Source organism: Esox lucius, chromosome 6, assembly GCF_011004845.1.
Source record: "Esox lucius isolate fEsoLuc1 chromosome 6, fEsoLuc1.pri, whole genome shotgun sequence".
In the NCBI taxonomy this organism is placed as follows: domain Eukaryota; kingdom Metazoa; phylum Chordata; class Actinopteri; order Esociformes; family Esocidae; genus Esox; species Esox lucius.
The window spans coordinates 8,872,459-8,888,593 of record NC_047574.1 but is presented as its reverse complement, the minus strand read 5'-3'; the positions used below and the strand labels follow the sequence as shown (position 1 = coordinate 8,888,593).

General features: G+C 39.0%; 2 protein-coding genes across 5 annotated transcripts in view; both read left to right on the top strand.

Moving 5' to 3' along the window:
* The window catches only part of rps6ka2 (ribosomal protein S6 kinase, polypeptide 2), a 29,065-nt gene extending 17,277 nt beyond the window's left edge, over positions 1-11,788 (top strand). For all 4 annotated transcript variants that reach the window (XM_010888943.3, XM_034292909.1, XM_020046999.2 and 1 more), the window contains 13 exons: positions 1,217-1,287; positions 1,384-1,472; positions 1,923-1,987; positions 2,581-2,683; positions 3,287-3,420; positions 6,162-6,287; positions 6,693-6,782; positions 7,015-7,173; positions 7,281-7,442; positions 7,535-7,611; positions 8,193-8,310; positions 8,583-8,720; positions 9,116-11,788. In XM_010888943.3, the coding sequence (XP_010887245.1) occupies positions 1,217-1,287; positions 1,384-1,472; positions 1,923-1,987; positions 2,581-2,683; positions 3,287-3,420; positions 6,162-6,287; positions 6,693-6,782; positions 7,015-7,173; positions 7,281-7,442; positions 7,535-7,611; positions 8,193-8,310; positions 8,583-8,720; positions 9,116-9,241 (1,458 nt within the window). In that variant the 3' untranslated portion in view covers positions 9,242-11,788. The remainder of the gene's footprint in view (positions 1-1,216; positions 1,288-1,383; positions 1,473-1,922; positions 1,988-2,580; positions 2,684-3,286; positions 3,421-6,161; positions 6,288-6,692; positions 6,783-7,014; positions 7,174-7,280; positions 7,443-7,534; positions 7,612-8,192; positions 8,311-8,582; positions 8,721-9,115) is intronic.
* Positions 11,789-13,901: 2,113 nt separating this feature from the next.
* On the top strand, positions 13,902-16,024 carry mpc1 (mitochondrial pyruvate carrier 1). The gene is given in 5 exon segments (NM_001304024.1): positions 13,902-14,122; positions 14,550-14,553; positions 14,677-14,773; positions 15,074-15,206; positions 15,639-16,024. Coding segments are annotated over 5 exon segments (327 nt in total). The 5' UTR covers positions 13,902-14,051; the 3' UTR covers positions 15,661-16,024.
* The last annotated feature ends 111 nt before the right edge of the window (positions 16,025-16,135 follow it).

Sequence of the window (16,135 nt, the reverse complement as noted above, 5' to 3'; positions counted from 1 at the left end):
TTGTGCGTGGTCTGTAACATTTGCAGACCTGAGCGGCGCCTCTGTCCTCGTTTCATTCAGCAGTTACCAGGAAATAAAAAGGAATTCAACTTTTATATTTATGTCATTTATATTCTTTTGTAAGACTTGACAGTAGAACTATATGACAATAGAAATGATGTAGACAGGAAAATGTCCTCTAGAGCAGAGAGTGGTGCACAAAGCTGGTTTGTTTATGCAAATTAAATCGGAGTTGAACTCAAATCTGACTGATAAGGGCACACTGACCGGGAGGTTGTTTACGCATTTCAAAACACACACACAAACACACACACACACAAACACACACACACACACACACACACAAGCACGTACAGATCAAATACGGTACAAATAATTACATCATATATTACTATTACTTAATATATTATTATTATACACACACAAAAAGAAAACACATTTAAAAGAATAATAAAATGTTTATTGTGTTTAAAGGGAACAGTAGGCAGAGGAAAAGATGTGTCTTTAGGTCTGCTTTAACACCCACAACCATCTGTGCAGCCCTGAGGCTGTCAGAAAGGGAGTTTCAAAGGCATGGCCCCACAGAGAGAACAGGCACGGCCCTCCATTGTTCAGAGCCCGGTTCTTGGCTCAGTGAACGGTTTGGCATTGGGGTGTGCAGGTTCATGGGGGATAGTGACTCTCATAGGTGGACAGGCGTGTTTGGGGGCTTTGTAGACTAATAGGATCATTTTCAAGTCAATTTCTTTGAAGGGCAGGAAGCCAGTGGAGGTCAGCAAGCAGAGGGGTGATCTGGGCAGATTTAGTTGAGGTATTTCATTATTACACATGTATTTTTGATTTCCACACGTATGTTACTACTGCTTCTTAATGTTACGAGTATTTCCATATAAAAGTATTGTCAGAAAGCCCTGTGCTATGACAACTAACAAATAATGTTGGTTTCAAGTGGGCTATTTCTGCATTCCTGCTTGAATGTGTATTTGCCCTCAGATACTATAGATTGGTGTTATATAAAGGGTTATGTAAGGATATGGACAAGAATCAACGCATGCTTTAAACGGTCGGGGCTGTTGCACAGGTAGGTAGGAAGCTGAGAAGTGATGCTAGGTGATAGTGACTGATTTAAAAACATCCACCATCCATCTTAGCTATTTTGAGCAAATAATTTTTCAACAGAAACTGTCAATATAATGTTGTTTTCCTTAATTTTTAGTTTGAAATGCTGACAGGATCTCTACCATTTCAAGGCAAAGACCGTAAAGAAACAATGGCCCTGATACTCAAGTAAGATATAATACTGACAATTTGATTGGCAAAGGTACAGAATATGAAACACTGGTTTACTTTTTATTACCTAACTTCCCTTATTCTGCTTTTTAGGGCAAAACTTGGCATGCCGCAATTCTTAAGCCCAGAGGTGCAAAGTTTAATTAGGGCTCTCTTCAAAAGAAATCCGACCAATAGATTAGGTAAGTAGTCAAGAACATTCAAATTAAGAGAGATTTCAAATGGACAAGTCTATATTTCATTTGGCAGGCAAAAGCATCAGGCCAACGATTTTTCATTTATCAAATGTTTACACTGAAAATTGAAATCTTAGCTCGTTGTCAGGGTTGTGGAGCAGACTGCAAGGCACAGATACTGCCTGTCCTGTCATTTCCCTAATGGAAGCTGGTTGGCCTGTGCTGGGATTGAATGTAGCCAAGTGAACCACTTTCTCTGTAATGTGTAACATGGCGAGTCATTTCACAGAAACTTTACTGAGTTACGCTAAATACTGCACCTCGCACAGAGGTGCGGTTGGCTTTGAGTGGAAGTTGTTCTTTGTGTTTTATTGTTGGAAATGTTAGTAAAAATGTGGGTCCCTGTACAGCCTGAGCCTATGAAGAAAAGTGTGTTCTGGTGTGTTTTATTGTTAGGTGCTGGACCAGATGGGGTTGAGGAGATAAAAAGGCATCATTTCTTTGCAAATATAGATTGGAATGTGAGTACAAACTTCATAATAACTTTTACTGGACATCACTAAAGGCAACCATGACCACCCTTTGCTTAGAGATATCCCCTTTTGAGGATTTCGATTTAATTGCCATACTTCCCAGCAAGGTGGTAGGCTCATCAACATGATGTGGATGAAATTCAGGGCATAATGGGTCCGTTTCCGTAACAAGTGAGAGCGTTGAATCACACTGCACAACTTTGAATTTGATTGAGGCTCAGTGGGTTCCACGCTCTGAACAGAGGTGGATAACATATACTGTGTCTGACTGTATTAGAGCAAAGACTTGTATTTCACTAATCTTCATATCTGCAGTGCTGCTTATGGCAAAATTCTTTGCTGAGCTTACATTTGAAGCATTTTAGCTGAAACAAATTGTCATAATAGCAAAAACGATAGTTGGGAGTTTTTTGTTCACTAGTTTGGTTTAACAAAAATGTTTACATTATTGTGGTTTGACACATAAACAGATGAAACACAAATATATGTTCCAAATCAGCAGTGAGTAAATGCAGCTCAAATACTACATGGAAAATCTATTCATTTTGCCTTTCCCTTTCCACCAAATTATGAAACCACAGAAACTTTATAGAAGAGAGATCAAACCTCCGTTCAAGCCAGCAGTGGGCAGGCCAGAAGACACTTTCCACTTTGACCCTGAATTCACCTCTCGCACACCAACAGGTGAATAGTCATTGTAGGTGAGGTTCATCTCGTTAGTGTGGGAATGTGTTTGTGTGTGTGCCTGATGTTTTTATCTTCATATTTTCATTAACAGTGCTGCTATTTATCACTTCTTAATTTATTCATTGATATTTTATTAATCTGGGTTTCCCTGTCACACTGCCATCAATTGGCCACTGGCAAATAAGCCCTTTTTACATTTACAAAAATAACCCCACCGATAATGTTAGATCCCCTAAAATAATGTCATTACTCATAGCCATAACCATAGTCATAACCATAGCCATAATCATAGCCATAACCATAGCCATAACCATAGTCATAATCATGTGAAAAGTAAATGTACTACGAAAGTATTCAGTCTCATATATTAGCTGTGTGTAAAGAAGTCTGAGTTGGGCAGTTTCTTGTCAACAAGACACTCTTGGCTACAGGACAGTGGGAATGACCATCTCACGGAGTCTAATCATAGTAACGGACATTCGATCAGCTGATCTGCTGTAGGTATTGCCAGTTGCCAATATGTCCCAGTTCCCATGTCTGTCTCTTGTCAGATGCAGTAGGAGATGTTACATTGTCAGGACTGTCCTCTTCTCCCACCAGACTCGCCCGGCATTCCCCCCAGTGCCAACACACACCAGCTCTTTAGAGGGTTCAGCTTCGTGGCCACTAATCTTGACCAGGAGAAGGCCATTGCTGAAACGCGGCAAAACTCAACAGTCAACCCAATTGTGCAAGTAAGTATGAAATGCTAGAGAGGAAGGACCAATCATCGCCATTATAAAGCTCCGTTATCAGACAATCTTTATTAAAAATAGAACCTTGATGTCATGGGGGATATCAGTAGTATGTATTTTATCATTTCAGTACACAGGAAGAAGAAATATGGATTAGCAGTTAGAACGTTTGACAAGAAACCCAAAGGGCAGTCACTCTGTTCTTGAGCGAGGTGGTTAACCCCGACTGTTGTTGTTAGTTGCTGTGGATATCTGGACCCGCTAAATGACTAACTTAAATATCAAGGAGGAACCGTCTGATGTCATGGCATCAGAACACATTAAGCTCATCACTTTTCGTACTGTACAGTTATCCAACAGTGTTGAGAAAAGAAAACCCCACCGTTCTGACATCAAAACTAGTCAATGGTACTTTCTAATCATTTTGGAATTATATGTGTCGTTTTTTTACATGAAATATGCTTGATTTAATTCATGTATATAATTCATATAATTTATTACCTTTTGCCACCTTCCTCTTGCTTTCGCATTGGGCGCATACATTGGATGGAAAGTGGTGGCTTCGGGGAGATGAGATGAACTAAAGCTGACACTCTTTTAGATCTGTGTCCTACTAACTGTATATACACTCACCTAAAGGATTATTAGGAACACCATAGTTCGCCTTCAGAACTGCCTTAATTCTACGTGGCATTGATTCAACAAGGTGCTGAAAGCATTCTTTAGAAATGTTGGCCCATATTGATAGGATAGCATCTTGCAGTTGATGGAGATTTGTGGGATGCACATCCAGGGCACGAAGCTCTCGTTCCACCACATCCCAAAGATGCTCTATTGGGTTGAGATCTGGTGACTGTGGGGGCCATTTCAGTACAGTGAACTAATTGTCATGTTCAAGAAACCAATTTGAAATTATTCGAGCTTTGTGACATGGTGCATTATCCTGCTGGAAGTAGCCATCAGAGGATGGTGGTCATAAAGGGATGGACATGGTCAGAAACAATGCTCAGGTAGGCCGTGGCATTTAAACAATGCCCAATTGGCACTAAGGGGCCTAAAGTGTGCCAAGAAAAAATCCCCCATACCATTACACCACCACCACCAGCCTGCACAGTGGTAACAAGGCATGATGGATCCATGTTCTCATTCTGTTTACGCAAAATTCTGACTCTACCATCTGAATGTCTCAACAGAAATTGAGACTCATCAGACCAGGCAACATTCTTCCAGTCTTCAACTGTCCAATTTTGGTGAGCTCGTGCAAATTGTAGCCCATCCGCCTCAAGGTTGTGCGTGTTGTGACTTCACAAATGCTTTGCAGCATACCTCAGTTGTTACGAGTGGTTATTTCAGTCAAAGTTACTCTTCTATCAGCTTGAATCAGTCGGCCCATTCTCCTCTGACCTCTAGCATCAACAAGGCATTTTTGCCCACAGGACTGCCGCATACTGGATGTTTTTCCCTATTCACACCATTCTTTTGGCATGGTTGTTGGTGCCCGTCTGGCACCAACAACCATGCCACGCTCAAAATTGCTTAAATCACCTTTCTTTCCCATTCTGACATTCAGTTTGGAGTTCAGGAGATTGTCTTGACCAGGACCACACCCCTAAATGCATTGAAGCAACTGCCATGTGATTGGTTGATTAGATAATTGCATTAATGGGAAATTGAACAGGTGTTCCTAATAATCCTTTAGGTGAGTGTATGTTGTGCTGTTACTCAAAAGAAAAGCAAACCTATAGCACAGCACAGACATCCGTGGAATCTGTATTCTCACAAAACGCAGTTTAATTTATGTGGAAAGTTGACTATAAGGTAGAGGTGACCCTCTACTTCCAGGCAACACACAAATTGGCCATAGCTCCTGAGAGGGCTTCTAATGTGTCCTACAGCACAAAATACGGACCCACTTACACAACCACCAGAATTGATTCTGCCAGATGGTTCATACCTGACTGAGCATTTCATTGAAGCTGCCTCTACTCACCAGAGAGGCCACCCTGTGCCCTCAGGAAAGCGTATTGATTTGGAACACAGTTGCCTGGATGACATCATGGCAGTGTGTGTGTGTGTGTGTGTGTGTGTGTGTGTGCTCTGCGGTAGCAATGCTCCGAGAATGTTTGGATCCACTGCTTCACCGGTGCGGAGATCCACTCGGCTTATTTCCATCGTAGTGACCACGTGAGATTGGAAACTGCTGCATTGTTGATGAATATGTATGAGTTGAGGTCTCTCGTCAAAGATGTCCGGCGTGGAATGTATCACAGGGGACCGAGGTAGCTGTCAGATTGACTTTGACCATAGTGCACCCATTGTTTTTCACATTTCTTGGTGTTGGTGGTGGTGTATAACATACAGCAGTAAAGAAAGAATCCTTCAGTCTGTGGAGATGCCTACGTCACAATAGAAACAAGAAGAAATGCCACAGGAATGCACTATCACAGAGACACTGTTCATATACAATGTGGTTCAAGGACAGTTCTTACTAGGGGAATAATTTGATAGCTATGCTAGAGCTGTTTTGAATACCAGTGTGCTGTGTTTTGCATATGAAATAGGCTTCCCCTGGAAATGTTTGAGGATTATAGAAGGACTGGTGGATTCTCTAAGCAGGATTATAACATGATCGAAGAGTAAGGTCAGATGACAGGCTTACTTGAGCACGAATATGACCAAAGGCTTTTATGTAAAATATGCTTAAACATATTAACGATGACTGGACATATTTGTCATTTCAGCAACTCCACGGCACTAGCATCCATTTCTCTGACGGGTATGAGATAAAGGAGGATGTGGGTCTGGGAGCGTACTCCGTCTGCAAACGATGCGTCCACAAAATCACCAGTGTTGATTATGCTGTCAAAGTGAGTGAACCATATAGTTTGACTGTTCAAGGGGAATTTTTTTATTGCTGCTTTATCATTCTCAGAGAGGGAAATAATTTTCATGGCCCATCAGTTGCGTAACATGACATCATACACAGCCAGGAGATTTTATGGTCAATACAAGGAGTCTAGACGGATGTATCACCTTTAATTACTTTGTGATGTACTGGTTACACATTTCACTTCCCTGAATACTGGAACAACAAAGAGCCTTTCAACTATAGCCTGCCTCAGGATGATTTATGCGGCGACAATGATGATGCATTTTGTGCAGAAAGTACTTTGTGTCACACATTTTATCATCACCGAGCACTAAACCGATTTATATATAATATATAAATTGTTCTTATATATAATACACATAGGGGTGGTTGTCTTTTTCAGATCATCGACAGAGCTAAGAAAGATCCATCTGAGGAAATAGAGATTCTGTTGAGATATGGGCAGCATCCAAACATCATCACGCTGAAGGATGTACGTAATCATGCACTGAGTGTCACACACGCGCACACACACGCACACGAACACGGCATGCCCCGAAAGCCCTCCAAAAGGGCAGAAAACCTTGTGAGTTTGCAGGACAATTTTTTTTTTGTGTGCGTCCCGTCCGTTATATCTTTATTATATTCTAGAATACATCGTCCAACGGCCGTTGCCTGGGAAGGACTTATTTGGTGTTTGGTTACTGTCTTTTTCTGGCGCCCAGGTCTATGACGACGGGAAGTGCGTGTACCTGGTGATGGAGCTGATGAGAGGTGGAGAGCTGCTGGACCGAATCCTCCATCAGAAATGCTTCTCTGAGCGAGAGGCTTCTGCCGTTCTGTGCACCATTACCAAGACAGTGGAGTACCTCCACTCACAGGGGGTCGGTACCTTTCGTGGTCGTCCAGATGAAACGTGTGTTTTAACAGAAAAGACCAGTGCCTCTTTGATGTTCCCACTGGCGAGTTATTTTGAATTCTGTTTTTATAGGTGGTACATCGAGACCTGAAACCAAGCAACATCCTCTATGTGGATGAAACGGGAGATCCAGAATCGATCCGAATATGTGACTTTGGATTCGCGAAACAGCTAAGGGCAGAAAATGGCCTCCTGATGACGCCCTGTTACACAGCGAACTTTGTGGCTCCAGAAGTATGGCGACATCTGATCAGCTGCGGTTTATTATTTTATTAGATCCATATTATGTATTTTAATATGATACGGATTCTCCTCATCTTTCACAGGTCTTGAAGAAGCAGGGCTATGATGCTGCTTGTGACATCTGGAGTTTGGGGATTCTGCTGTACACTATGCTTGCAGGGTATGTCTGCCTTGGCTGGTTTTCATATTCCAATTTCCCTTTGCCCTTGTTTTACTTTGGGAAAGATAAAGGAGACTCCAACGTCCTTTAAAGGACAGTTTACCTTGGCTAGAAAAGTGGTTGAACCTTACAAAAAATGAACAATTTATTCTGTGGGGGAAATTGATAGAACATTTGCTCTGGTCTGCTGTAAGTCTCCTGGCCACTGATTAAAAGACTCATTTTGGGGATGTGAGAGGGGCTGTGGAGGAGGGATTAAGCTGAGGTCATATCTGTGGTAGAGTCAGTGTAATTGTACTCTGCACAATGTCAAATCTCTCAGGACCTGCCCCGACAATTTAATGTTCTAGCCAGTGGCTCAGGTTTTAAATCTCTGTAACCAGGTCATTAGAAAAAAAAGCTTAATTCTTTCTAAATATAGCTCATTCAAGGTATTGTAGAATTTGATGAAAAAATAGCACCTCACAAACGTCCGTTGAGATAGATATTAAAACAAACGCAAACAAACCAAACACATTGTTCTTCTGCAAAAGGGAATCTCAAAGTATTTACATTTTCTGGCTCTTCTTCGCGCTTTACAGGTTCACTCCTTTTGCCAATGGTCCCGATGACACCCCTGAGGAAATACTGGCTCGCATTGGAAGCGGAAAATATGCACTCAGCGGAGGAAACTGGGATGCTGTTTCTGAAGCTGCAAAGGTACGGTTGCTTGGCCTTTGTTGGCGCCACGACAGTATAGAACTTGACTAATAATTGCAATTCACGAACAGACGTTTTCCATAAAAGTCTGCAATGAAACTGGAGGTCTGGCCCAAAGAATGACCCCTAAAGGACCACCTTTGGGTTTAAGACTATTTGTCCATCGACCCCACAAATCAGTTTGTTTTGAGGGGCTGTGTTGGTTGTGTTATGCCGTCGACATTGTCGTACGGGTCCCAGCCCGGAACTTTCTCTCCATTGGTTTCCAATAGGACATAGTCACTAAGATGCTGCATGTGGATCCACACCAAAGGCTTACAGCCCCCCAGGTTCTCAGACACCAGTGGATCGTCAACCGGGAACAGCTGTCTCAGAGTCAGCTTATAAGACCCAATGTTCAGCTTGTGAAGGTAAAAGACAAAGCCTGGCATATTGTGAGCGGCATCCTCTTGCTACCAGTATGTCTGAATCTTTGCACTCCGAACTGACCACATTGTTCCACTTCAACCCAAGCGGGTTGAATGTTAGCTTACTTTGGTCGTTCGTGTTAGCATCGCAAGCAACTTTGTACAGTGTGCAGAATGAAGCTCTCACCTGAATAAAGTGTGTTTTTTGTATTCACTGTCATTCTACTGCCACCCCATGTACACACCTGACATTACATGTACAACTTATAAATATTTCTGTGTAAGCAAAAGTCAATGGAAACTCTGTTTTAAAATGGGTCTTTTTCAAACTCTCATTTAAAATGGGTCTTTTATCAGAAGTTTTATAATTTTAGTATAATTTTTTTCTGTCATCCTAGGGAGCAATGGCTGCGACCTACTTGGCTTTGAATCGCTCACCTTTAGCCCCAAAGCTTGAGCCTGTGCAGTCTTCAGGTTTGGCGCAGAGAAGAGGAATGAAGAGACTCACATCTACTTGTTCATAGCACCATCGTAGGTGATTCAGTGGCAGAGCTTGAATATGGGCCTAGACATGGCCCCCTTCATCAGACACTGGTATGAGGGCCCACACAAAGTAGCAGCCAGGAAGTTTACAGAGGGGTATCAAGGAGGAGCCACAAAATATGCTGCAGTGGTATATTGTCTGTTTTAATGCACCAGAAAACCAAATACTGGCATCTAAGGCAAATCAAAATACTGTTCAGAAATTCGTATGTGTGTCATTGGCTTTGAAGAAATGTAATGTTAGTATACTTTGTTAATTCATACTTGCCTTTTTCATTTAGGTGCCATCTGCTACTGTTTTTTAATTAATTGACACCTGTGTATTATGTTGATTGTTTTGTACAGTGTTATGTAGAAGACCAAGTAATCTTATGCAACCTTGAGTTGACAATTTGTCAAAAAAAGGCCATAACAAAGAAGTCTAGAGAAGTTGGTATTTTATAAATATGGAGTTGATTTTCCAGGATCTTTTCAGACAACATCTGTATTTTCCCCTGTGTCTGAAAGTAAGCATGTTGAAATTATACTTTTACAAATCTTCATTTGAAACAGTTCAGTGACAATTCAGTTACAGCTGCGAAGGATATTCTGGTACCAGTGTGTACTTTCTATTTCAACTGGTACTGGTAACTTTCTATTTCAATTTAGGACGTACACCTAAGTTTCAGTTCAATGCTTTCTAATAAGATTTTCTATCATTGTTATTATTGAAATAGAATTCACCCACACAGTTCCTGGTACAATCATAAAATGCAGTTAGCAGTTGACTGAAAATCTAAACTCGGTAGCTGAATAACCGCAAATGGTATGATACTGAAAGTACACCCATAATAAATTGTCAATTTAAGTTATATTTATTGTGTAAATGTGACCTAATTAAGTTATTCAATGTATTTAACAAATGTATTTATTGTTTCTACATTGTCCACCCTTTTTTGTATTAATTTAAGTATGCTTGTCTATTCATTTTATATTTAATACATGAGAGATATACTTTTAAACCTGATCTGAAGTGCACTTTATTACTTTTTGAAAGAAAACATTTGTTATATTATTAAATACATTGATATGCGTTCATCCACATTTAGTGTTTTTTGCCGTCTATATGATCATTATTATGTTTAGCAAATATGGCAACAGATGTTTAATCAAATTATGAAATCAGTATTAATGTACGTGAGTGTTTTAATTATTTATATTCTGACCACAAAGAACATAAAAAACCTATACAGTAGAATGCCACCTTGGATGCCTTTATGTTTATGATTTATGAACATAAGAAGAGTTGTAGAGAGGTTGTGTGAAACAAATTTCAACAGGATTCAGGAGTGGTTTGACATCAGCTCACAAAGAAGCTGTAGTCGTTCCTTAATATTTACCCACTTATGTCGATAACAGAAATGTATAATTAACTATTTCCCTGAGTTTATTGATTGACAAATCTGAAGATTTTTTTTTATAGTTTGACTAATGTTTTATCAGCCAGAGCATTTGCCTAAAATGGGAGTTTTGATATTGCACTATATTAGTGTTTGTACAGAACAGTGTTAGAAATTTAATTAATCCAGTTTTGAATAGTTGAAATTATGTTTTTGCAATGGTTCCGGCCATGTACATACAAAACAATATTAAGATCTAATGTTTTGAACATGCAACTACACTTCAGTCGGGAAATCAAAGCCTACATGTATATTTATAATATATTACAATAACAAAACCTCACATGTAGACAAACGCTTTACATTGGCTGAAATAATTCACATTGCATTAAAGAAATTCACAATTTGTATTTACACTAATTGGTTTGATTTGGTTTAATAAGTATACAATCTAACATTTTCAATGTGATCAGTCTAAATGCTGGGTACTATGTTGACACCAAAGTTCAGGCATTTACACCAGACAAACTTTGTTTTTGTTATTGTATTATACAGTATAATACTCTAGCGAATGCACAATGAGCCTTTAGAATGTGTTCTCATTCAATTTAGTTTAATAACCAATAATCAAAAGTACATGATGTCAAAATGTGTTTTGATTATTGATTTTTCATGTTGAAGTCAAACTAAGTAAATGCACAGTAAGCAAATGTGTGTGTCAATCATTGTTTAAATGTAAATATTTAGAGATGGACTCACTCAAAAGACAGATACCACTCATTACTTTGTTAAAAGACAGTTATGTTTTTATATTTTTGTAGAGTACCACCTCCCCCATGGCGTTTTTTTAAAGAAAAAGAGATTCCCTTGGAAAGAATCCTTGATCGAAGTCTGTCCTTGTGCTGCTGTAGTTAATCTTCTGATATACTTCACTTCATGCTGAAGGAACTTTGAGAATTGATGCAAAGACTCTTAAGCTCTGTGAGGTTCAGTCACAAAGTTCTCAAGCACACAATTGGATAAAAAAACACTACAACGCAATTGTAAAGTGTTCTACCATTGTAAATAATGTATAGGCTACCTTAAAAATGTATTTGTATTGGCAACGCATGCCAACACTTTACTAATAAATCAAGTGAAGCAAACGTGTGGATATTTTATGATGATTAGCCCGGGCATACACACAGTGTCTCTTGACAGTCTGTTTATAGTTTGTATGAAATGCTGTCTATTATTATTTAACTATATAATGCTGTTAATTTTTTTTTTTATTAGGCCTATCTAGACGCAACTGTGCTAAGTTTACTCATGGTTGTTCATTTTAAGTCACTTTAAATATTGTATATAAGTGTCTTGTAATATTAATTTAAAAAATCTTGAATTATTTTCAGCCACATTTGTTTGAAATGATGGTCCCCATTGAGTCCTAGTTCATCATGTTTTAAAGGTGCTATGTATTTCAGCCCACAGGTTAAAGAATGGTGGTGTAACCAGTTCAGCTGGGAGGGAGTTCTGTTAATGCCCAGGGTATACCTGAACCTGATACCTGATTGTATTCAATATACGGGGAATACAGGTAACGCACGGATGCGTTGCTTTCAGACTATGGTGAAGCCAACTCCACAACACGGATTTAACCAAAACTTAAACTTTAAAGTAAAATAATGAAAACTCTGTATATACACAGTGATACACATCGAAATTACAAGAAATGAATATCTGGGTAATGTACTGAGTAATATACCTATCCAGGAACAAGCGCTGCAAAGTAACATGAATTATTACATTCTACAAAGCATACTGCTTGGATGACAAGATAATAGAAGCGTAAACAATTTATTAGTAATGTATTTTTATAACTCTTACAGTTGTAAAGCAGGAATGATGAGATAACTAATTGGCCTTCAGCCTAGGAAAAGTCCCAGGAAAAGAGCACAGAGCACAACCTTATGGAAGCAAGGACAAGATGGAGAACAAAGGCATTTCACTGTTTGTCACCTGAATTGTTGATTTTCATAATGCAATCATTGACCAAACACACACACAGGAGTAAGATACTTAATCAACATTCCTCAGCGGGGCGGTCATGTCAAGGTGTAACGCCCTGAGGTGTAGACTGGGTAGAAAATTCCCAAAGCAGATACAACCACATCATATGGTAGTTGAGAGTTCAGTCAGAATAGATACACATTACTGTAAAGTACCTACATCAGTTTGCAGTAGATAGCATCAAAGTTTCCCATCAGAAAACAAGTTCAGGCCCAACATGAATGGACTAGTGTTTTTGTCCCAAAAAAGGAAAGACAGGCCTGAATTACAACCCCATATAAATGATGTGGGCTTATTTGGGGCACATTTTGGACGTGTTAACTCCATATAGAGGCAAACCAACAGGCCCTACTAACAAAGCGGTGCTGGGGTCATGATCTTCACAACTTTACCAAGAACTTACAGGTTAAGAAAAAGAACAGGAAGCAACTGTAGCTTATAAATATAATAATACATTTAACAACACCTAAAAGGGCACTTGGCAACTGGGAGGGCAAAAGGGCACAGGTAAATGTGTATGTCAACTTCCATTCACGCCTTGAAAGATTGCAACCATTACTTTAGAATTACACAGAATACATAAATAATGAATGTGCAGTGATATTTTTAGAAGATGGGAAATTTCACTTAAAACTTCGATCTCTGTTAAATTAGAATTTAGAACACAACTTGTCTCCTCCTCTCCTTCCCTAATGGAATGAGACCTGAAAAGTATTAGCTACTCAACATGGATTACAGGGTTTAGGTTGGTGGGGTTATTACTGTGAGTGTCCAAACAATTATGAGGAGACCACAAGTCAAAACCCTAAGCTCCTAACCCAGTTGGGAATAACACCAACACATGAAACAATTTTGTAGAATAATATTTGGAACTTTGGTTATAAAAACTCCCTGCAGATGTCTTTTGGTTATTTATACTAGTATTAAAGTAAGTTAAAATATTGCAAATGGGAATCTTTATACCAGTTCATCAGGTTGACGTCAACACCCCTTAATGAATATTCAAAATAATAAAAAATAAAGATACGTATCCACCAATCCAACGAGATGAATAGGGGGCGTCCCGTGAAAGCAGATACTAGACTGATCTACAAATCACCTTCCAACAAAGACGACACCTGATTATCATTTGTAGATCACTTACAATTTACCCATGAAACATTGTGGTTTTGATGTTCTCGAACACGGCCTTAGCCTTAAACCGGAGCTTGTCACTAACAAAATTGCGACAGCGTCGTAAACCCAATGTTATGGTGAAGAACTGTGACCACTGATGTCCTCTAAGCTAAATTGTCTTTATCCATATTGAACATTCCACTAGTTATAATTTCCTTTTCACTGCTAACCTTCACAATCAGAAACCATGGCAAGCACTTTGGCACGTAAAGCCGTTGATCATCTCAAAAGCAAGGAGTTCAGAGAGTATTTGACGAGGTAAGAAGACATTTGAGCCGTTTTTGAATATTATAGCTAGTTACGTAGACATTAGGAACTGGCTAGTCGGCCTAGCTAACTAGCTTTTTTTGATGATCTAGCTTTAATTAGTTATTAGTTGTAAATTCGTATGCACGACTGTCGGTAGTGTTTTACTGAGGTTTCTTACTACTGTACGTGTGTGGCTTGAAGGACGTTTGCTCTTGAATGTTTGTTATCACCGAATCTAGCTGTCAAACTAGCGTACTAGCACTGCTGCTGGTGAATGTCTGATCCTCAATACATTGTTTACTAGCTAAGCCCAAATGGAAATGGGTAATTATAAATCACTGCATTTAGTTCATACGATGTGTTTGTTTTATTGTATCCCCCTAACCATAACTTTTGTCTGTTTTTTTGGCATCCTCTTGGAAACTTTCTAAATAAGCACAGTAAGTACTGCTAAAATCATTTAATATTTTTGGCCACATTGGCAAAACTGTTCAACTATGGAAGCATGCATACATTTGACCGTTGTGTAAAGTTCGTAAAACTGTTTTTCTTTAACATTCTAGCATTTCTGGGGACCTGTGGCAAACTGGGGTCTGCCTATAGCTGCCATCAGTGACATGAAGAAAAGCCCAGAAATAATCAGTGGCAGAATGACCTTTGGTGAGAGATGATACTGAAAATGATGTCGCAACAATGATGATTGTTTAGCCATAACATTAGAAAAACATTTATGAATTGGTTTGAAAGCCCGTTAAACATCATACCTGCTGCAACACTATCTTATGGTATTGTAAATCCATGCTTTGAAAAAAGTAGAATTCCAATAGTTTAGTCATAACCTGAACATGTCGGTCACACCCAGTAAGAATTTTTCTTTTTTCTTCATTCTTGAAAGATATATAGATATAGAAGTGTAAAGTTGCATTTAGTTCCTTATCATTTGACTCCCCTCCTCCACAGCTCTGACCTGCTACTCACTGTTGTTTATGAGGTTTGCGTACAAAGTTCAGCCAAGGAATTGGCTCCTCTTCGCCTGCCACCTAACCAATGAGACGGCACAGATAATTCAAGGATCACGGCTTATCAAATACAAGTAAGCTCACATTTGTCCCTACCGTCTGATTTGCTTATTTCAGTGCAATTGATCAGATGTATTTTATAAATCCCTTTTACATAAGCAGTTTTCAGATATCAAGCCTAAAACCCTAGACAGAAAATAACAAGACGTTGCTAACTTCTTGGTTTAATTTGTAACTTTGGTGTATCTCTTTGACTCCCTCTATATAGTATTACAAACTACACTAAGATCTGAGCATTAAATTTAAAAACAAGTGCAAATACGTTTTCACCGCACTCATTTTTAAGTGATATTTCATTGCTATTTAAAAGAAAATGTGAAAACTGATTCTGCACTTAACTTCAGTATACATACATATCACCTGTAATTTCATGTTATTTTAACTGCGCTATTTTACAGAATGTGTTCCTGCCGGTAATTCTGATATGTTTATTTTTTTCTTTCCAGCATGGAGAAGAAGTCATCTTAGTGATTGACTTATGAGGAATTCATAGTATCATAAGGAAACCAGCATAGTTTGGCCCCATTTGTGTGTATGGCCATTTTATCTTGTCATTGCATATACCTAGCTATGTAACACTCTAAACTACTAAGGGTTAATTAACTTCAACTGCTCTTGAAAATCTGCATGTCTGTTTGGATGTGTAAAGTCAGTAGATTTTGCATAACATTTTATGCACTCAAAATGATAGTAACATTCTGGTAAATGTATTGGCTACCACCAACATCACAGTCTTTATCAGAATGCACATGCAATGACAGTGGTTTGACAATGACATTTGACACTGTTTTTTTTTCCATGGGGAAGGTAATGAATAAACTCTTATCTGTGTAATGAAAAGTCGTCTTACAATGATTAAATTACCCTGTTGATTTTACACAGTCTGATATCCATAAAGTGGTTGAATGACCTAGGTGAAAGACAACAGAAAGAATACTGAACG